We start from the raw sequence: 22,038 nt of genomic DNA, 5'->3' as shown, positions 1-22,038 counted from the left end.
TGAGGTGCCGAGTTCGAGCCCTCTTGACATCAGTTGTAAATTCCTCATATCTATAGCATAGGAGTTTATTTGTCATTTCCTCCCTTATATAGGAGTTGATTTTAAAAAAAAATGATGGTCTAGCACTGACTAATTGGGCCAATGATGATGTTGATGCTGTTGGTCCAAGCCACGGCATGGCCACCGCCAATGTATGTATAGGGATACCCCATGAACAGGCCGATCAAATCCTTGCATTTGCCGACGTGCGCTAACGACAAGCCCATATTCGTCTCCAGAACGATATAATTGAAGAGCTATGGACGCGGAGCGGTCGTTGATATTTACAATGTAATTTGTTGAGTATTTTTTTTTGTTGAAATGTACTTTTTTATTTTTTTATTTAATGAAATTATCATTGCATTTTCTCCGTATTGGTGTCGAAATTTTAATTTCGTAAATTATTTAATTCCGGTGAATTTGTGAATTTTTATTAATGTGGATGTCCGTTGGGATGTCCGCCATTGTGTAATGGGATGTCCTTATGACGTGGCAGTGCAGTGGGAGGTCCTTATGACGGAAAGTCCGTCGGGATGTCCGTCCCACTGTGGATGCTCTTATGGAACGGAGGGAGTAATAATTAAAGTTAATGGAAAAAATTAATTTATTTTAAAAGTTAATGATTTGCAATTTGTCCTTTCGTTATTTTTTAGTTTTTTTTGTATGCAATTTGTCCTTTTGTTAATAATAATGCAACATACTCCAATTTATGTAGAAACAAAATTAATAGTACTCCATCTCTATAGGAGCCCACGGTTTCCGGTTCCGGCTGTTAACCGCCGAACCGAAACCTTGACAATAATCTTGAACCGAAACCGTCATATTTGGAATCACGGGCTAGTTCCGGTTCAAGATTTTACGAACCGAAACCGTCGCCGAACTACCGGTTAACCGGCGGTTTCACTGTTCCGGCGAGGTATCCGAGGCGTCAGACCGTCGGTAGCTTTTTTAGGTGGTTTTTTGACCGGAACAAACGGTTAACCGTGAACACAAGGCTGACACGTTGCAGAGCCGATGGGATGTTTCATGCAGGTCGTCAGACGGTTAACCGGTGGTTTTACCCCAAAACCGGCGGTTCCGACGGATTTTCAATTTTTTTTTAAATTCTGATTTTGATATCAAATTGATCCATTTCCCCCTCATTTTTATCTATAAATACCCCCTTCTATCCTCACTTACATTCACCCCATTTTTGTGTTAACAAGAGTTTCTCTCTTCAATCTCCCAATTCTCTCTCTTTGTCTCTCATTTCTCATTTGTGCTGTTGTGCTTACATTTGAATTATTCAAGTGCTACTCTTATATTACGCATTGTTATACTTGTTTCGTAGTTCTATAAGTTGTCTTTCTCAATTGCTAAAATGAAAAATATATATAATTCCATATTTCTACTATATAATTTGTTACTATCAAGATGTCTTCATCCCGAGAAGGTCGTGTTGATAAGGGAAAGGGAAAGTCCAAGAGGCCAAGTCGAAAATCCGTTATTGATGAGACTTCTCAAAGGAACATGAATATGTGGCAGGTTAATAATTATTATCTACTAATATTATTAAATATGAATTATATTACATTATTGTTCATAATTCTATTTGATATTTACAATACAATATTATTTTGTAGATTCAAGAAGAGCAAGATATGGCCAATGCTATTGCTCTCTCTCGCTCTCAATCCCAAGGCGGACGTGGATATGATGGTGGCGATGCTTATGTTGGTACTGGTAGTGGTGCTTCCGGTCCCGGTGCCTATTCTCTACAAATTCCAATACCGGTGAATCTTGATGACAACGATGATGATGATGATGATGATGATGATGATGATGATGATGATGATGATGATGACGAGGAGGAGGAGGAGGAGGAGGAGGAGGAGGAGGAGGAGGAACAACAACAAGAAATGCCACCCCAACCACCACCAAGGACAATGAGTCGTCGTGGTCGTGGTCGTGGTCACCCTCCTCAACCTCCTAAACCAATTGAAAGGTCTTTAATCTCAAACATCATGGTGAAACATTTCAAAAAGGTACGAGATAGTACCGATCCAGACATTTATAATGTGTATTGCAACTATTGCGAAAACGTATACACATTACGAAATGGTGGAGGATATGGTACATTTACCCGTCACATGGAGAAAGCGCATCCGGTCGAGTTTGGTATCGCTCCAACCCAAACTCAACTCAACTTTCAACATGGAGTCGAGACCGGGAGTGGGACGGGTTCATCCCAAACATCAAGTATGTGTAGCATTACTCTTTTAAAATAGGGCAAACTGCCTTAAAAGTCACAAACTTTTTCCATTTTCCGGTTTTTCCCACAAACTAAAAATTGGCGTATAATGTCATGAACTTTATCGGGTTGTTGGAATTTCCCATTTGACCCGACCCTAGAGTTTTCCGGTCGAAATCTTGCGCACGTGGCAAGCCTGAAATCTGATGTGGAAAACGTCAGAAATTCATTAGCCCTAAAAGTCACAAGCTTTTCCTATTTTCCGGTTTTTCCCACGAACTTTTCCCATTCTCCCGTCGCGATTTCTTTTCACGGGAATTATGCCGTAATCCAATTTCAATCTTTTCAATTTCAAACAATCGATTTTTGGTCAATTTTGATTGAATGTGCGATTTTTTTATTTGTTCGAAATTAGTCAATTTTCTGGTTTGAATGTATGGTTTCAATCTCAATTTTGTTTTTTTTAGAATAATCACTCTAGCTCCCAAATCTCGACCAATTCAATGTATCTTTCAACAAATTAAACGACTCCATTCCAAAAAGCCTTGTAGGAAGCCTCTTGACACCGTGTGCCCCAAAAACTCTGGCTATTGCCACGAGTGACGGCGGCGAAGGGAAGAAGAAGCTCTCTAGCTGCGCCCTTGTGGGAAATGCAATTGGATCTGTTTTAGGGCGGTTTCTCTTGCTGTTACTACTCCCTCCGTCCCAAGATAAGCGACTCGTATTCCTTTTTGGGATATCCCACTATAAGTGAGTCATTTCCCTTTTTAACAAAAAATTCTTTCTTACTTTATTCTCCACCTACTTTATTCTCTCTTCACTCCTCTACTTCTCTCTCTCTCTCATATACTTTACTCTCTCCACTTTAACTATTTAAATATGAATTCCTTAAATCTCGTGCCAAAAAGAAGTGCTTCACTTATATTGGGACGGAGGGAGTATTATTTACACTGTGTAGGAAGCAGAGAAAGAAGAAGTCGCGGTCAGTCGACGTGGCGGCTATAAAAAAATAGGAAAGTGACTCCTCCGCCGGCGCGCAGAAGCCCCTCGCCGCCATCGTGCTCATTGTCGTCGGCACCGATTTGAGAGTGAAGTGAAAGGAATTTGGGGATGAATTTAGGGTAAAAAATGGAGGTGAATTAGGCTAAATTTGGGGATTTTGTGGGCTAAAATACGAGTAAGCTTAATTTTAACACGTCAGTGCACACTCATCACGCTCTCAGCAACCACGTTAGCTTAAAAGAACACGTCAGCAGGACAATTTTTTAGTTCGTGGGAAAAACCAAAAAATGGGAATAGTTTGTGACTTTTTGGGCAGTTTGACACGTCAGCAGCCACGTCAACTTAAACACTCAATAACCACGTCAGCTTAAAAAGACACGTCAACTTGCTTTATGGCCGGAAAACTAGTCATGGGAAAACGACAACCGAATGTAAAGTTCATGACATTATACACGATTTTTTTAGTTCGTGGGTAAAACCAAAAAATGGAAAAAGTTTGTGACTTTTAAGGCAGTTTGCCTTTTAAAATATGATCACAAAAATGCTCTTAATGTGATGTCTAGATTTGCTGTGATGAAACATTTTCCGTTCAATGCTTTTGATAATGATGCGTTTGAGTCGAGTATGCGACAAGTTTATAATGCCACTGCAAGAAAATTGAGTCGAACTTCTATGACTCGAGCTGTTGTTAGACAATGCTTGGAAAAGAAGGCGCAATTAGGTACGTTTATTGTTAACTTGGGTCATAAAGTTTCGATTTGCTCTGATGTGTGGACTGATTGTTTTTGCAAAAATTCATATATGGGCATCACTGTGCATTTCGTTGATCACAGTTGGACTTTAAACAAACGTTTGATTGCATTTCGGGAATTTCCCGCACCACACACTGCACAAGCAATTGCTCAATTGATCATTCAAGTTTTGAATGAATTTCAATTGATCAATAAAAAATTTTCCATTGGTTTTGATAATGCAAGCGCTAACACTGCTAGTATAGATGAACTCATCAGTGCATGTTCTCCTGTTATTGATGGCAAATATTTCCATGTGCGGTGTATTGCTCATATTTTGAATTTGTGTGTTCAAGATGCGATCGATTTGTGGCAAAAGTATGTTGATTCTTGGTGGAACGAACACAGAGTGATTTCGATTGATCAAGTTATATAGAAGATAACCGATCGGATGGATCAGTTAGCAAATGACGTTGCCACTTGATCAAAGCGTTCTCGCTCTCGCTCGCCACCAATGTAATTTATAACTCCCAGACTCGCACTACTTTAACTGTAAAGCGGTAAGTACGGGGTCGATCCCAAAGAAAAACCGGTGTATCGAGTGTGTGAGTAGTGAACAGGGTTCGGCTGCTGCCACGCTTTAATTTGGGAGTTTTTAACTACTGGATTTACCTTAGGCAGAATGTAAACTAACTACTTGATCAAGCTACTCATCATGCTGACACAATTTAATGGATCAAGTAAGCGACAGGCTGAAATTAGGACTTACTACCTAGGCACGCTACGCAAAACACAAACACTTTTCCATTCAACATAATAAATATTCGGACACTTGATCGAAAACTTGAAAGCGAAACTGAACTGGAACAGTAAACAAGACGACGAAAACTAAACAACTTCAACTTTTATACCCAAGGCTCAGAACAGTGCTGTGAACATGCGGAATACAAAAAGATCATTTCTTTAACTACGGAATTAAACTAAGCTATGAACTTCGGAAAATAAGAAAGCGAGTAAAGCCGAGAAGTTCTCGGTCGGAAACTTCGAGAAGACGCCGAACAGATATTGAGTATTCTGTCGCGCTCCATTTCTGTCGCTCTCTCTCTAATTGAACCTTTCTCTAACTAAGCTAACTTTGGAACTGGAAACTAAACTCAACTAGAACGGAAAAAAAGAAACTAAAAGGAAGATGCTGAAAAAGAAGATCTTTTATTATGGTGGCACATCCTCTATTTATAAATTCGCCGCAATGACCTCCAGCTGGATAACGATCTCGGAAGAGGATATTCGCTCACGCTATGATCGAGCGTCTCATCGATTGATACGTGCCTTCCTTCTAGAATGACGTCGCTCCTCAATAACAGAATGATGACTTAGCTCCGTTCTTGCGTCTTGCGTATCAGCACGTGTCCCCTTCTAGAACGTCGTCCTTGATAACAGAATGATGATCACCATCCAGCTCATTAGCCTCATGTGTCCTTCTTCTAGAACGCAGTGGTCACCGCCTAACTGTCTGATCACTCCTCTGATCAACTCCCCCGATTTTTTGGCCTTTTTCGCCTTTTGTACTAGCTTGATCAGCTTGCCTTGTTGCCTTGGTCAAGCGACATTCCTGCACAATTAACATTTGCTTTGCGCGATAAACTGATCAAGTAGCATACATTTTACCCATAAACCGATGCATGAAATAGGCCTTATCAATCCTATTAGAACTACTGTTAAGTTGATTCATAACAAAGCTTTTGTTGGTAGAGCTTGGAAGAAATATTGTTATAGCAAGCAGTGCAGGTACACCAATTTTCGTTTGGATGTTTCAACTCGTTGGAGTCGACCTTGAACCACATTGAATATTTATGTGATTTTTTTAGAACTTGCCCGCATGTTCCTTCTGATTTGCTTTTGATACCCTCTTGTTGGGACCACATCATGGATTTGTTTCGATTATTCCAAGCTTTAAAAAATGTCACTGTTAAGTTATCCGGTGTTTATTATCCTACTTCTGTGCGCGTTTTCGAGCATTGCATGTATGTGGCAATTGGTTTTAAGACAAGTGTGAAAAATACTCAATTCATAGAATTGAAGGCTATTTTGTTTTATATGGTTGAAAAATGGTTGAAATATTTTGCGCGTATTCCAAATGTGTTTTTGATTGCAAAATGCTTGGATCCAAAGTGGAAGTTGCATGGTGTTCATAAATTTTTAGACATGTACTATGGTTGTTTGCACGATTTGAATTTTTCTCAACCGAAATGGGCTTGACAAGAGGAGAAGCCTTCGAACTAAGTCTTCCGAATGTTGATGAAATCAAACTAAGGTTAGATAGTGCACTTCGTGCTCTCTACGCGGAATATGAAATGCGGTATAACACCACTCACCAGGTACGTGCTCCTCCTAGTCCTTCTACATTTGATTTTGATGGCGGGAACTATAGCAATGTCATGATTGCTCCAGACGTAGTATCACAATTGCAAGATCTATACGGTGCTACAACCAATAGGACTAGAGCTATTAGTGAGTTAGATATATATTTGGAATCGCGCTCTATTTTTCAAGATGCAGGTCCTCCTACTCAACAAATTGACGTCCTTGATTGGTGGGGAACACATGACAAAGAGTTTCTGATACTCTCGATAATGGCTAAGGAGATTTTCGCCGTTCCCTCTTCCATGTAGCCGTTGAGCAAGCTTTTAGTGTCGGCGGTTGTGTCTTAGACGACAAAAGGAGCAATCTCTCCGCCAAAAACATGGAAGCCACTATGTTTCTTGATGATTGAGCAAATGCGGACATGAAAGCACAAGAGCCGGATTTCGACTTCCGTGCAGAGAGTGATGGTGAAGACTTTTCCACCGATAACGAGGTCGGAAGCGAGGACGCTCAACAATATCAATGACCGGGGGTAAGAGAACTACGTGGGCTTTGATTCCTCAATAAAATTGTGGATACGTAGGCAACTCAACTTAAATTTGAAAAGTTTAACTTTGAAAGTTTAAGTTGAGCTCAAGCCCTTTTCAATTTTTTCCTTTTTCCCCCATTTCATGTATTTTTTTATGTTCCGACGACACTTGTAAATTATATCACATTGTTGTATACTTGTATATGTATTGTAAATTGTAATGTATCGTTGTCCGTTACAACTCAAATTCAATAAAATTGATATGATTTTCACCTTATTCGTCTTATTTCAATTTAAATTATCAATTGTCTTGTTCCAATTTATTATATAATTCCAAAATTTCAAATTACATAAAGGAGGAAAAAAAACCGAAAAAACCACCAAAACCGCCGGAACCGTGAGAACCGTCCGAAAACCAGCGGTTCGGAACCGGAACCGGAACCGGAACCGCAAAATAGCCTCACGGTTCGGTTCCGGTTCCGCCATTCTCAAAACCGGAACCGACAGTTCCGAACCGGAACTGCCGGTTTACGAATCGTGGGCACCTCATCTCCCTTTCTCTCCTCTCGTACTGTCATACATATCTTTCTCACAGAAACTGCACTCCATCGCCTTCATTGAGTCGCTGGATTTCGCTGCCGATTTCTGCACTCTTCTCCCTCCGATTCCTCTAAAGCTGCCACCACACATGTGTTGTCGATTTCCAGCCTGATTCCTTTTCTTTCTTCTTTAATTTTGGAAGTTCAACTCCAAATTCCAAGTCTTCCATTTCTAAATTTCGGGAAATTAAAGGTATATTCATTTTCATACGGTGCAATTTTATCATGAGAGTGATGAGTAGAGAAAAAATAGAGAGAAATCCCTGTCAATTCCTAGCTTGGAAATTCGAAATTTGTTGTCATAATCAAGCTAAAAGATGGATGATTTGAAGGGGGAGGATCCTCTGCTGTTTAAGAAAACACAGCATGGCCTGCTGTGATTAAAACGCAGCTCCTTACACGTGAAACGCAGCCAAACTTCAGCCAAAGAGATTTTTGGATGAATTAATTAATATATTAAAACCATGCACTTCCATTTCTCTGATTTATTTTTTTACCCCATTTCTTTTATTAATTAATTTTAGGTGGGCCGCCAAAGTCACTTTTACATGCATGAATATATGAACGTTTTTCTATTTTATTAATTATTATACAGTTATGATAATAAATTATTTTAAATTAAACACACAAATGTTGTAATTTTTCTTATTGATGCATCAACATACAAATACAAGCGTTTTAGTTTAATTACTCATATATAAGAATTAATCTGACGACAACTTAAGACATCATTTGTACATCTAGCAATTTATAAGATATATACTAAATTATTTATATATATTCTAGAATAAATTATGGACTTTGAATATTTTAAGAATAAAAAATTGTAAGAAAATAAGATATAAATATAAACAGAATGAATGATACAACTTCTAAATGTATAGCAATAATTTACTATATCATGATCAAAATTTATAAGTGTTTTAATATATAAATTTAATTGTTTTTTATTCAAATAAAAGAAATGTCGAATAAAAAAATCCATATTGTTTTATAGTAACTTGTGAAAAATGAGTATGATCCACTAGAAATTTGATCAATGACAGAAATGGGGTAAAAAAATAAACCAGAGAAATGGAAGTGCATGGTTTTAATATATTAATTAATTCATCCAAAAATCTCTTTGGCTGAAGTTTGGCTGCGTTTCATGTGTAAGGAGCTGCGTTTTAATCACAGCAGGCCATGCTGTGTTTTCTTAAACAGCAGAGGATCCTCCCCCTGATTTGAAACCGAAACTAATGGCAGCGTCTAGTTAGAACGGTACCTTTCTCTCTCTACGACTCTCTCACCCGTCTCTCTTTCTTTCAGTCCCTGCGTGAATGTTTTTTCTGTGTTGAGCTTTGGTTTTTTTCACCGTTTTCACAAAGCAATGTTTTGGTTTTATAATGGACTCGGCTAGTTGCTGCTTTATTTATTCTTCATATTTATTGAAGATTACTAAAGTGGATTATCTAATTTACTGGGAATTTTTGTCATGTTCAAAAGCCCTACTCATGGAGTATCAAACTGTAACTCCAATTTGTAATTTAGATATCGGATCACGCAGTAATTGTATGGAGAAGTATCGCAGTAGAATATTCTTTTCGCGTGTTTTTGTGCTCGAGTTTTTTACTAGGTTTTCGGCATCAATTTCGCAATCGATAGAGGGCTATAGGAGCCCGGGGAATGGGCTGCCTAACCGCGATGCCGCTTTGGCGATCCAATGGCCGGCGGTGGTGAATTATGATGTCAATTGATTTAGTTTTCTTATGAAGTGAATTAGGCATACGGCAATTGGTTATAACTGCTTGTATTGTTTTCCTGCTAAGTATTATACTGATACTCATTATGAAATGAAATTTCAGATTGAGGAATAAGGCTGCAAGGATATAGATGTTGAGCCGACGAGGTCTCCCACGCGAAGATGTTAAAATGTTAGTATCATGTTTTTAGTGATTCTATATTTATTTAGTAACGTGGTTCCGAATTCCTCTCTGAATTTTCAGTCTTTTGTTTGATTGGTATTGTTAGTTATTGTGAGATATGTCTGCTGCAGGTGTATTGGTGTGGTGGGATGTGGCCAAATGGGTTCGGGAATCGCACAGCTCGCTGCAGTGAATGGCTATGAGGTCTGGCTTCATGATGCTGACTCTGTGGCTCTGTCAAAAGCGCGTGAATCTATCTCATCAAGAATCGAAAACCTAGTCCTCAAAGGCTATCTCACCAAGGTTTTCTCATTATGCTCATTTGATGTAACTAATGTTTGATTTTCTGATTGATAATTACTACGCTTTGCAGACTGTTTTTGCACTAATTATATATAGGATCCATGTGTTGTCAATGCCGGTTGAGAAAGTTTTCTTGATTTCCTTCAGCTACCATTTTAGTTCTTAACCTTTCATCTTTGAGGGGAATTTGTTTAGAAAGGAACGTTTATTTTAGCTTTGATTGGGAATTTTCCAAACGAAAAATTTCAGCGATTCCTTTAATTTCCTTATTTTTGTACTGTGAGTTGGTTTTCCAAGTCGATTATCTACAGGGAAAAGGTACTGAAGCGATAAGGAACTTGAGGTGTACATCAAATTTGGAGGATTTTCACTCTGCAGATATGGTAATTGAAGCCATTGTGGAGTCGGAGGATGTGAAAAAGAAGTTGTTTGTTCAATTGGACAACATTGTTAAAAGTTCTTCTATCTTGGCATCAAACACCAGCTCAATCTCGATTACTAGATTAGCTTCTGTGACCAGCCGACCAAGCCAGGTTACACATCCAATATTTTATATGACCACTTTGATTGATTCAGTTATTCAATCTCCATGCATTTGATTGTTCTTAGATTATCTTTTTTAATCTTTTTTCATTTTCAACTTCAGATTGACTTCATTTTTACTGGTTTATGTATAATAACCTTTGTATTTGCATAAACTGTTTGTTGTCTACTTATCAACAATTGTAAATTGCTCTAATTAAGTACTTTTGTCTGCAGGTTATAGGTATGCATTTTATGAATCCTCCACCTGTTATGAAGCTAGTTGAGATTATTCGAGGAGCTAGTACATCGGATGATACGTTCAATGCCACAAAATCATTGGCAGAGAGGTGGGTTAGAAAAGAAAAAAAGGATAAAAAACTTTGGCTTTGCTAGTTGCAACCAACTTTAGTGGCAAATTCTAGTCTTTTGTTACTGGTAAAAATCAAGAAATAAATTCATGTTCCTCTTCTCGCCTTCCACTTCATTCAGTGAGGTCCATGGCTCAACATTACTTTTTCTATGTGTACAATAAACATTGAATAGTGGGCTGGCTTGCAGGTTTGGCAAGAAGATTGTTTGTTCCCAGGATTTCTCCGGCTTCATTGTAAACCGGGTTCTGATGCCAATGATAAATGAAGCTTTTTATGCACTGTATACGGGTGTGGCAACGAAGGAGGACATCGATGCAGGAATGAAGCTGGGAACAAACCATCCGATGGGTCCCTTGGAACTCGCTGATCATATTGGACTCGACGTTTGCTTGTCAATAATGAAAGTCCTGCATGCCGGCTTAGGGGATAGTAAGTATCTGCCATGCCCTTTGCTCGTGCAGTACGTTGATGCTGGTCGCCTTGGTAGAAAGAAGGGTGTCGGCGTATACAATTACAGTAAAATCTGAGGAGTTTGTCTCAGGCTGTCTGCAACACTAGGGATCTCAGCTATGCCTTTTGTTGCGATCTAGTGTAGTACTCCCTCCGTCCCATTCTAAGGGACACAGAATGGGACACATTTTCCTTTTCGGGATGTTTCACTTTAAGTGTGTGTGAACTGAATATGTGGTTTGCAATAATATGGAAATATGCTTGTGAGAAAGCAATGTATAATAAACAAATTACACAGACCAATCTCGGAACATATCAATAAATCAAAATAGGTGCTACTTCATTGAATCTATTTCCGGCTATCATAGTCAAGGATCTCGTCGTCGGTAAGTGACCTCGAGTTCTGAACAATGGATCGCCCGATGGAATTGATCCAATCCTCCTCCTCCTTGTCCGTATCCGCGATGAAATACATGGTTTCATCCCGAGTGGACAATTCCAAGGCGAATTGGCGATTGAGCGCGGTCAGGCGATCACCCAAGGGGATGATGCCGCGGGGGCAGGAGGCACGTGTCACGTTCGATTCCTTGAACCAGAACAGTTTCCCTTGCTTCAGGATGAACCACCGGCGCCGCCAGGTTTTGATGTATTCACCCTGCTTCGTGAGCAACCCGGCGTGCTCTGCCATGCCCCAAAACTCGACGCCGTCGTAGTCGTCGCCATTTGCCTCGCTGGCGCTCATCGCCGCTCGCCACAGGCTCAACATTGATGCAGATTCGGAGGTTTCGTGGTGGAGATGAGGCGATGGTAGAGAAAGGAGTTTGTTGGGGTTTGCTTTTTAGGTGGTAATATTATTATTGGTATAAAGTAGTTTGGATTTCGGAACTTTTCAATCAATAAAACATACCATGCAACAAAATCATTTTTTCCTAAATGTACATGACAAAGAAATTTTAAAATTAAAAATTCGATTTAGTTTTATTAGTTATAGTATTGTTCAATAGCAATAATACAGAAATGATATAGAAAATTTATGACAATTTTTTTTATATTATTATTTTGAGCTTGATCAAAATAATTATACTACAATATTCAATAAAAAATATAGATAAGCTTATTTTTTTTTAAATCTGTAAATAATTAATTTAAATTATTAATATATTTTATACATTCATATAGAATGATTAACATATAATTTATTTTAAATTATTAAAATTTTCAATGCAAAAATACAAAAAGTTCGATAATATAATATGTACATTTACACTATCCATAAAATATTAAATTACATAATTTTTATTCCTTTTATTATTCAAAAATTCAAAATGATAGTTTTAAAAAAAAGGATTGGAAAAAAAGAAAAACTACTTTTAAAACAATATGGTTTGAATAAAATAAAAAAATTAGTTCATCTACAGATAAAACAATCAACAAAAAAAATGTAATTTTATGATTTGATTATTTTAATAGTACTTTATAAAACTTTATTTCACAAACCTTTGTGTTTGTAATTCAAATTATATCACAAAACAAAATATAAATTTCAAAAACTGATTTGGAAAAACAGAGTTATCAATACCATTAATTCAACTTACCATATAAACTAATCAGATACTACAAATAATTACTAATATTTGTATTGGGGTGTTACTTGTTAGGCATGCACACGGTTCAAACACCGCTGGTTTCGAACGTTCAAAATTTCATTGAACCTGAATCGGCCCGCCAAGTTTCTAGGCGGTTTCGGTTCCGGTTCAAAAAATCGGCGGTTCATGGGGCGATTCAAAACCGTCGGTTTTCAGCCAAAATCGCCGGTTTCGGGCATGTTCGGCGGTTCAATTTTTTTTCTTTTCATTTTAGTCTTTATTTGACCGAGACTACAAGTCACAACTTATAATGTTGGACTTGAGCCTTTGAATTGAAATATAGTGTATTTGATGATTCTCTTTTATAGCTACATTTTATTGGATATGTTGCTCCTTTTTTCAATATGGGATAAAAGTCATTATTTATAACTACATGGTAGAATTCCATCATCTTTGTTTATATCTTGAGTATTTTCTATTATTATAATTATAATTTAACAACATTAAGAGAATAATTATTATAAATTGTATTAATATAGCAATAACTATTATATGAATGATTATTTATCTATATACAAATCATATTACTCAATAATTGTTTATTCTTATCAATCAAGAATATATTCACAAATAATAATTTTATTTATATAAATTATACTACATCTATTAGAATAATAGCTATTATACAAAATCATACTATTAGTCTACTACTAATATATAAATATATAAACTATATTATATCACTATACAAGTCATTCTTTAGTTATCTATTTTTATCATTATGATACAAATTATATTAATTGTTGTTCTTTTCACATTTTAATCAATATATTGAGAAAAATTAACAACATGCTTATATTTAAATCCAATTATTTGAACACGTCCACATTCTATAAATATACAAACTATGAGCAACATGCAAATTCAAATTTAATTAAACTATTCAAACTAAACTATTCTAGTTGATACTATTATTATCTATAAATTTGTCTTAGAAAAAAAACATACAAAAATAAAGATAATGTTAGTGAATTATAAAATGTAGTATAAAATAAAGAAAAGTAGAAAACAAAAGAAAGTTTTGTACCCCACATTGTAAAAAGATGAATGAATGATCTAAACATATAGTTATAAAAGAAAATACTTCAACATATTTTGTCCCACAATGAAAGCGAAACACAAAATATTCAAGGATGTCTCTATAAAAGTGAAACAACAAAAAATGATTTCTTAGAATTATTAAAAGTGAGCACATTTAAATCCAAATATTATTTGAACACATCCACATTATATAAATATACAAATTATGAGCAACATGCAACATTCAAATTTAATTAAACTATTCTATTTGATGCTATTATTATCTATAAATTTGTCTTATAAAAAGAATCATGACAAAAATAAAGATAAAATTAGTGAATAATAAAATATAATAAAAAAATTAAGAAACGTAGAAGACAAAAGAAAGTTTTGTATCCTACATTGGAAAAAGATGAATGAATGAGCTAAACATATAGTTATAAGAGAAAATACTTCAACATACTATTTTTATAAAATAGAAATAACCAAGAATGATTTTTAGAATTTAGAGGCCCAACAAATAAATATGGGCAATTATGAAATTCTTGTATTTATTTATTTGTGAAAATTGATTGATTTTAAATATAAAAATTAATTTTTATAAATGATAAATAATAAATATTTTTTAAAAAAAATTCATTTGAACCGCCGGTTCAAACCAGCGAACCGACGGTTTTGAACTGCCGGTTCCGGTTCCTGAAATTCTTGAACCTGAACCGGCCCGTATGAACCGCCGAACCGTTTGACGGTTCGGAACCGCCGCGCCGGTTCTGGTTTGTGAACCGGCGGTTCGGTTCGGTTTGTGCATGCCTAGGGTGCCTACAAACCGTTTTCAATCCCATTTCTTGTTTTTTCCGTTTAGCCTTTGGTGAAGAACTGAAGATCAGTGAAACACATTATCATCATCGCATAAACAATGTCGTCTCCCTTCACCGACTCGATCGATCAATTCGGTGCCAACTCGCCGGTATCCCCCTCCTTTGACGACGGCTACTCCTTTTCCAACTTTGATTCGACCGTTGCCGAGTCCCCCACGCCAATCTACGTCTCCGGCGGAGAATTCATTGATCCGACGTATTTCTCGTCGGAAACCAATGAAAACGTTCCGATTCTTCCGCCACCGGCGGAGATGGGACTCGAGGAGAGTTATGCGCTCCGTGAATGGAGAAGGTAAAGCTTATTATTTTTTTTTTCCTGATTAGCGAATTGAAGGTTTTATGTTCGTGTTAGGGTTTTGCAGAGTGAATTTGGGGTTTTCGCTTTTCTATTATGTTTATGCAATTCTTCCGCAGTTAATTGGATTTTCAATTGTTTGGGTGGAATCTTTATTGGGGAATAGAAGAATCGAACATTGTTCTTCGTGTAAATGTTCTTGTGATTTCGAAATTAATTAATTATGGACAAAATCGTTTCTTTGAAACAAAAAGCCTCAGCTATGTTATGGGAGATAACATTCTGTCAAATTTAATTAGTTGGCTGTATTGCTAATTTTGATACTTACTGTTGGCATTCAACTAGTACCTAATCATGGGAATGAATGGATTTTGTATTAGTATATAGTATATTCTAACTTGTTAATATTTTAGTTTATGTTCCAATTCCAAATAATATTGTATATTATCAGTGTATAGTTTGAAGAGTTTGTATGCTATAGTTAAATATTTCACCAGATATGTCAGCATTTTATAAAGCGTTGCTGCTGAAACTCGCAGTCGAAGCTCTCATTTGTTTTTTTTCAATTGTTTATGTGGTTAACAGACAAAACACAATTCGGTTAGAGGAGAAGGAGAAGAGAGAGAAGGAATCGTTGAGCCAGGTCATTGTTGAAGCTGATGAGTACAAGGTTGAATTTCACAGAAAGAGGCAAATTACCTCAGAAACCAACAGAGTGGCCAACCGTGAGGAGGAGCAGGTACATTAAAGAATCGCGTTAGTTTACCTTGCTTTACTTCAACGTATGATGCATCGAATGTCATTTGTGCAAACACGTGTGTTTCCTTGTTCCATACTGGCAAACAGTAGTGGATCATTGTGAAAGGTTGATGTAGTCATTCGTAGAAGCTTCCCAACAAAGTTCAAAAATCAAGAATTCGATAATTGAGTGATTCGTGTTTTCTATCAGGTACTTGTTGCTACGCTGGAGAAATTCCACGCTGAAGCTGACAAGGATTATTGGAAATCTATAGCAGAACTGATACCTAAGGAGGTTGCTACAATAGAGAGGAGGAAAAGAAAGACGAAGAAGGCGTCGGTTGTGGTGGTTCAAGGACCTAAGCCTGGGAAACCCACTGATTTATCCAGAATGCGACAGCTACTACTGAAGCTCAAGCAAAACACCCCTCCCCACCTCAACCAGTCTCCTACTGTGCCTGTCGTCACCAAAGAGCCTATGGCTTAAAGGACTTGTTGCTAGATGTACGAGTCTTGTGGCTCTACAAGTACTACTACTTTTCAATTGGTGTTACATTTGGACAGCTTACATACGAGATTCAAGAATGTCTTTTGAGTAAATCGTTTCTTTGCATTATTTAGCCCTTTAAGAAAAGATTAGTTAAAAGTTAAAACAGTCAAGAATCAGTTGCTGCCAAGTAGTAATATCAAACGAAAAAGGAAAAAAACAAAGACATAGGTGTAACCTTACTTGTCCAACTGTGTTTCGACTTGCAAATAGCGATTTGAAGCTCGACGTCGAGAGATAATATGCATCAGCTACTTGTGCCACATTACTAGTGGCCTTTGATCCAACAAAGACAAGTGAAGAAACAGAGATAATGTGGTCCAGTTTAAAGGGCGTTTTAAGCATCATCACACATTATAATTTGCTAGCACAAGTGACCATATTCTGAAGTTTAGTATTCATAACTCATAAGCCCCCTCAACTATCTAAACAACTGAAACTACTGCAGTTTAACATGAATCAAGATGTTGACAGACATTTTTCTTATAAATTAGAGGATTGATTCATAATAGGTGTTACATTCAATTAGCCAACAACAAACTGAAAGACAGTGCAGTGCGTGTGGAAGCAGCTGATACAGATTAATACAGGATAGTTGAGGCATTACTACTCATGAAGCATAGTTGAAATTTACACCAACATATAAGACAGCTCTTTAGCTTTTTTTCTTTCAAGAGAAGAGGTTATGTCTCAGTTGTTACTCATGCTTTCCAGTAGTGGTTCAGTAGTAAGTGGGTGTCTACAACACAAAATATGTATCATCATCACCTGCCCCGTAAGCTACCTGGAGAGCGGAGACACTTGTCACTGCTCACATCCTCATCTGCTTCACCCCCGTTGTTGACACTCAACTCAGAACTGCAGTTACTGCTTGTCGCAAGTGGAGAATCTGAGATGCTGGTTGTCCTTCTGTATGCCCCTGATCTCACACTATACATCGATGATGCAGGGATGTTGGTCATAAGAGGCCGCAGATTTCCTGGAATAGTCCGTCTAATATCCTGCACGAGGCAACACATATATTAAGTCTATTATGCTGACAAAATTATGCCAAGGATCACTTCGATGATGGATAATTGTATTACCATATGTCTTATGGCCATATCTAAGGATTTCTTTGAAAGTGTTCTTCCGAACCCAGCACTGTCTGGTGATGAGGACTTTCCGGATAAATTGCTGTGGGGAGAATGTTTATCGTCTTGCTTGGGAGGAGCTAGCTTCCGCATATTTATCACCCTTTCAACCATTTTAGTTCCGACCAGAGCAGGGCTCACATTGTCATTAGCCTTAGCATGCAACCGACATGAAGCAGGAACAGGCACAGAGCTTCCACTATTATGATTCATCCCATTAGGGGGTCGGCCTCTTGCAGGAGAACAAGATTGTCTTCTAATCCTTCCATTTGAAGTGGGTTCAATAGATGATGACCGAGAACTTAGTGCACCAGGTCTACCTCTTGTGGCTGAAGTAGGCCTGTCGGACACAGATGTTCTCAGATTTGGTGGAGCATCAAGTGAAAATCCAGGCATCTCTGAAGGCTTCCACGGTTTAGGTCTCACTGTGGGAGAATCTGACCGTGCTTGCATGGGATTCTTTGAGGCAGTAGGAATTGGCTTCACAACTGAAGAGGTCGTTGGGGATTTCGACGAAACAGCAGGTGTTTTTGTAGCAGTGGATGCTGTTCGTCTACGAGTAGGAGTCGAGGCTCTGGATGTCGACTTAGATGTTGGTATGGAGGCTCTGCTTGTCGGTGTTGAGGATCTTACAGAAGACCTGGCTGTCGGGGTGGAAGATCTTGGAGGACCTGCTGGCTTTGCTGAAGACAACGTGGGGCGAGAAGTGGGAGTAGAAGATCTTGAAGGTTTTGATGTTGTGGTTGACATTACTTTAGATGTGGCATTGGACGTAGATTTAACTGACGCAGTCAATGAATGCTTATTAGATGTTGAGGTCAAGGTGGATCTAGATATTGAGCTCACAGTCGGACGACCAGTTGGTGTTGCAGGTCTTGACCCAGGACCACCAGAAGAAGTAGGCCGGCGAAGTCCTCCAGTTGAAGTATTCAACCCAGGAGATGAGACTTGCTGTCTAGATGATAAATTGCTCCTAGCAGCAGGCTCCGATTGTACATTGGCTAGCTTCATAGATAAATAAATTGGATGAAGAGTTCGTATAAAAAATGTTTGTGAATGTATATGATCATATAAGAACACGCTCAGGAGGTTGGCGCAGAAATAAATGTTGAAAGTTTGAAATGCTAAGCTATATATATTTCCACTCAACTGGTCCAAGACATGCCCATACAGCAGAGTAATCATGTTCTGAAAGATTGCTGCCTCCATCAGATTTTTTTTGGGTTCACTGTGGCCTCCCACATAAGTTAAGAATTATTTAAGGTAAATGAGTAGTCGACATTAATTTCCAGGAAACATGAGGGCTTTATATACTATGAAAAGATAGTAGTAGTACCAAATAATGGAACATCACAAAAGGCCAAAACTAAATGTAAGACTAAATATTTGGGGCAGAGGGGCATCGCATATGTCAGCCCAGACTGGGTGAAGTCACTTAACAGTGTTTTGTACTTACGGTAGCATAATCACAGTACACCCGTTTAAATGGTTGTTGTAGGATTGTAGCACAGAATCAAAAATCAAAATTAACTTACTCTAGACTTGAGACCAGTAGGGCGAGCTTTTGGAGTGCCCAGATGGCTCATGACAGTTTTTTGTCCTTCCATTTCCAGCGAAGGAAAAAGTGGGGTGCCCGGAGGTGTTAAAAGCCTGAAAACACACAATTACCTATAAAATAGTAAATAAAAAAGAATATGGAGGGGACTCAGATACAGAAGTTTTGAAGAATAATCTCAAGGAAACTGAAACAAAAATCCAATTAAACACCAGCAGTAGTAGTAGACATAGCTTTAAGAAAACCACAATTCAAGTTCCGGTTTAGAGTAAAATGGGAATTATTCCAAAAAATGGTAAATAATTTCCAATATGCTAAGATATTCAAGTATTAACACATTCATCTTGGTGGACAACCACAACAGAAACTACTCCCAATAAAAGAAAAACAGACAAGCTAAAAAAAGGCTGGACTTGGTTCTGTAGTAACCATTGTCAGACTATTCCAGACTTCTCTGTAATCTCACCAGAGAATTAGTACACGCGGGAGAAAAACTAAAGAATGGAGAATGCTAAGTTTACAGTGGTTACGTTCTAGCAGAACAATTATCTGCACAAGAGCAAAACCAACATACGATAATCTATCATCATTGGTTAATATCTAACATGAACATCCATCATTAGTGAGCTACATTGGGCTTCGTCATTGTGCATTATCACAATATATGCACCACCATACATTATTTAATGGAGTATTTACTAATGAAAAAAAAAACTAATCGGTTGCAAATATATCTTAAATTCAAAGCAAGAACACACAATAATTAACAAAAGCTGCAAGGATAGTAATAGCATTCAAAATTATTACTCCGTACATTAGAAATACCTGAAGAAATGGTATGTACATTGTGCATTCCTTGAGCTACAACTACTAAAAGTTCATCTTCATAGGGATCACCCTAAGATGGTGAAGTTTAAAGTTACACTTAGCTCTGATTATCTTAATGTAAAAATAGTCCTCATGACCATTATGTTCACAGTGCATTTTCCTTGAGCTCCAACTACTAAGAGTTCACCTTAGGTTTTTAAGCCTTTTCATATAAGTAACTTAAGACTTCACCTTAATAGGGTGATGATCAGTATGCAAAGACAAGTCTTTCTTTTTTAAATATTACTACTATACTATTAAGGCATTTATCAGGAGATCAAAAGAAGTACAGAGTACAGTAACATGTAAGAATTAAGTTCCAATTACCAATCATAATCATTTTTATCATTGTCCAAATTGAGAAAATCATCAGCACTGCTCTTCCGGACTGGCGGCCCAGTGGTACCAGATGTTATATTAAATATCGGAGAACTACCGCTTCTTGGTCCTGCAAAGACGATGTGGGTGAATTTTTTTTAAAATCTTAAATTGAAAAAAACAATTGCAAAACTGGAAGACGAGTAGAAGAGAAAAACGACTCTCACATGCCAGTCATTAAGATAAAAATATTAAAGAAGAAAAACTACCACATAGTGTGAGTAAACAATTAAATTGCAAAGTAATCAAGAAAATCTTCAGTAAAACGAAACAAATTTGAAATTTCATTTCATATTACCAAGTGAAGCATCAAACTCGTCGTCGTTTTGAAGAAGAAGATCATTCCTTTCCTTCTCACGCTTCCGCATTTCCCGAAACAACGCCAACTCATCATCTTTATTATCCCTTAATCTCAGGCTCCCCAGTTGCCCCCTTTCGGGAGCCCTAAAACTCCGATTCATCCCCAAAAACAAGTTAAATACAAGCCGATTATGGTGAAGTTAAACCCTAAGTTTCCCAATCACATTCCATAGTCCACGAATACGAAAACCCTAGCTCCTCTCTAGCTCAAAAACGCTTATTCTTCAGGAATGGCAGATCGACGAGCAACCTCGACCACCTGGAGCAATTTGAACCAAAAGCAGCTCAAAATAAGTCCGCATTCCAAAATTTTCCATAAATGAACATCAATTTGAGCATTAATACACTAAAATCCCACCGCTAAAACCTAGAGAGAGAAAATGCAGAAACAAACATGTATGTCAGCAAGCGTTTTGAATGCAGAGAGAGTGTGTGTGTGTGTGTACCGCGAGAAGGATCGCTGAACGTACAACGGCCACAGCAGCAGTGATTAAGCGAGGACAGATCTCAGATCACCGGAAAATTGGAGAAAAAGCAAAATTTATGTAGGTATTTGGTCTGCAACCAAACGGTGGGTGAGTGAGAGAAAAGGAGAGGGGCGATTTGAATGAGATCGAGAAGAGAGTGGCAGAGGGTGCAATTCGTGGGAAAATGGGGGACCGAATGGGAAAATTGGGGTTTTCTTTCAATTTAAACTCCCCACCGGTATTGATTATCGAATTTCTTCCGCTGAAGAGAAACGAACGAATCCGGTGAAGCAGTTTCTTCCTTTTTTTATGTATATATATTGCGATATTAAATTAAGAAGTTTACTAAATTTGGTGGTCCATCACCACACTCAATTTGTGACTGCAAATTTTGGGATAAGCCCATTTAAGGGATCTTTTTCATTATTTTTATACTAGTATCACACCCGTGCTATGTACGGCTAAATTTATTTATATCAAATTATGAAATACTTATTTGACATAAAAATTATATTATATAAATCTAAAATTGTAAATATGTTTAATAATAAACATATACAATATATATCACATTTGATAAAAATGTTTTAATTTTAATTTTATTAAAACAAAGTTGTTATACAATACACATATATGAGTTTAATATAAGTTGGGTAAAAAATTGATACTATAAGAATAATATACTCATAATATTATTGATAAATGTGCATAAATATAGAAAAAGATTATATCAAAGCTTTATCACGATTTAAATTAAAAAAATATAAATAAAATTATATTATATCTCCCTAAACCATAACTCTAAACTCTAAACTCTAAACCATAGGAAAAAAACCTAAACTCAAACCATAACCCAACCCGAAAGCTAACACATTAGCTTAGTGGGTGTTCGTGTCATGGCAAAAATTTTCAACCTTTCATTTACCATAAGAACCTTATGACTCAATTTAGTTTGATATGACACAATAACGACATGAACAAGATAGTACACAATTAAAACCTAATATTACACAACCTTGGTCTGTCATTGATCTGCAATAAGAATAGAGCGAAGAAAAATATCAAAGGTTAAACAACTAAAATATAAAATATTCTTCCAGGCAAGTG

General features: G+C 37.2%; 4 protein-coding genes across 6 annotated transcripts; 2 read left to right on the top strand and 2 right to left on the bottom strand.

Annotated features, from left to right (window-relative positions):
- The first annotated feature begins 8,693 nt into the window (after nucleotides 1–8,693).
- On the top strand, nucleotides 8,694–11,318 carry LOC121789914 (3-hydroxybutyryl-CoA dehydrogenase-like). Its single transcript, XM_042188258.1, has 6 exons — nucleotides 8,694–8,754; nucleotides 9,339–9,407; nucleotides 9,530–9,701; nucleotides 10,013–10,234; nucleotides 10,461–10,573; nucleotides 10,785–11,318. The coding sequence occupies exons 2-6, from the start codon at nucleotides 9,367–9,369 to the stop codon at nucleotides 11,122–11,124; spliced, it is 888 nt and encodes a 295-aa protein (XP_042044192.1). The 5' UTR covers nucleotides 8,694–8,754; nucleotides 9,339–9,366; the 3' UTR covers nucleotides 11,125–11,318.
- Nucleotides 11,309–11,887, bottom strand: LOC121789925 (pleckstrin homology domain-containing protein 1-like). Its single transcript, XM_042188267.1, has one exon. It carries the CDS (start codon nucleotides 11,811–11,813, stop codon nucleotides 11,397–11,399), a length of 417 nt encoding a protein of 138 aa, XP_042044201.1. The 5' UTR covers nucleotides 11,814–11,887; the 3' UTR covers nucleotides 11,309–11,396.
- A 2,690-nt stretch (nucleotides 11,888–14,577) lies between these two features.
- Nucleotides 14,578–16,224, top strand: LOC121768089 (clathrin light chain 2-like). The gene is made up of 3 exons (XM_042164447.1): nucleotides 14,578–14,883; nucleotides 15,472–15,625; nucleotides 15,836–16,224. Exons 1-3 carry the CDS (start codon nucleotides 14,630–14,632, stop codon nucleotides 16,109–16,111), a joined length of 684 nt encoding a protein of 227 aa, XP_042020381.1. The 5' UTR covers nucleotides 14,578–14,629; the 3' UTR covers nucleotides 16,112–16,224.
- A 402-nt stretch (nucleotides 16,225–16,626) lies between these two features.
- Nucleotides 16,627–21,230, bottom strand: LOC121789891 (probable serine/threonine-protein kinase nek3). 3 transcript variants are annotated; one of them, XM_042188234.1, is made up of 6 exons: nucleotides 20,911–21,230; nucleotides 20,403–20,723; nucleotides 20,054–20,174; nucleotides 18,840–18,954; nucleotides 17,257–18,309; nucleotides 16,627–17,172 (listed from the first exon to the last, which is right to left on the bottom strand). In XM_042188234.1, the coding sequence occupies exons 2-6, from the start codon at nucleotides 20,563–20,565 to the stop codon at nucleotides 16,936–16,938; spliced, it is 1,689 nt and encodes a 562-aa protein (XP_042044168.1). In that variant the 5' UTR covers nucleotides 20,566–20,723; nucleotides 20,911–21,230; the 3' UTR covers nucleotides 16,627–16,935. The 3 variants fall into 3 exon arrangements, with proteins under 3 accessions (XP_042044168.1, XP_042044175.1, XP_042044183.1); XM_042188241.1 differs by having other exon boundaries at nucleotides 20,935–21,230; XM_042188249.1 differs by lacking the exons at nucleotides 20,403–20,723; nucleotides 20,911–21,230 and having other exon boundaries at nucleotides 18,840–18,972; nucleotides 20,054–20,175.
- Between the last annotated feature and the right edge of the window lie 808 nt (nucleotides 21,231–22,038).

This window comes from Salvia splendens, chromosome 2 (assembly GCF_004379255.2).
Source record: "Salvia splendens isolate huo1 chromosome 2, SspV2, whole genome shotgun sequence".
Lineage (NCBI taxonomy): Eukaryota > Viridiplantae > Streptophyta > Magnoliopsida > Lamiales > Lamiaceae > Salvia > Salvia splendens.
Note: the sequence above shows the minus strand (reverse complement) of the source record. Positions and strands in the feature narration are given on the sequence as shown.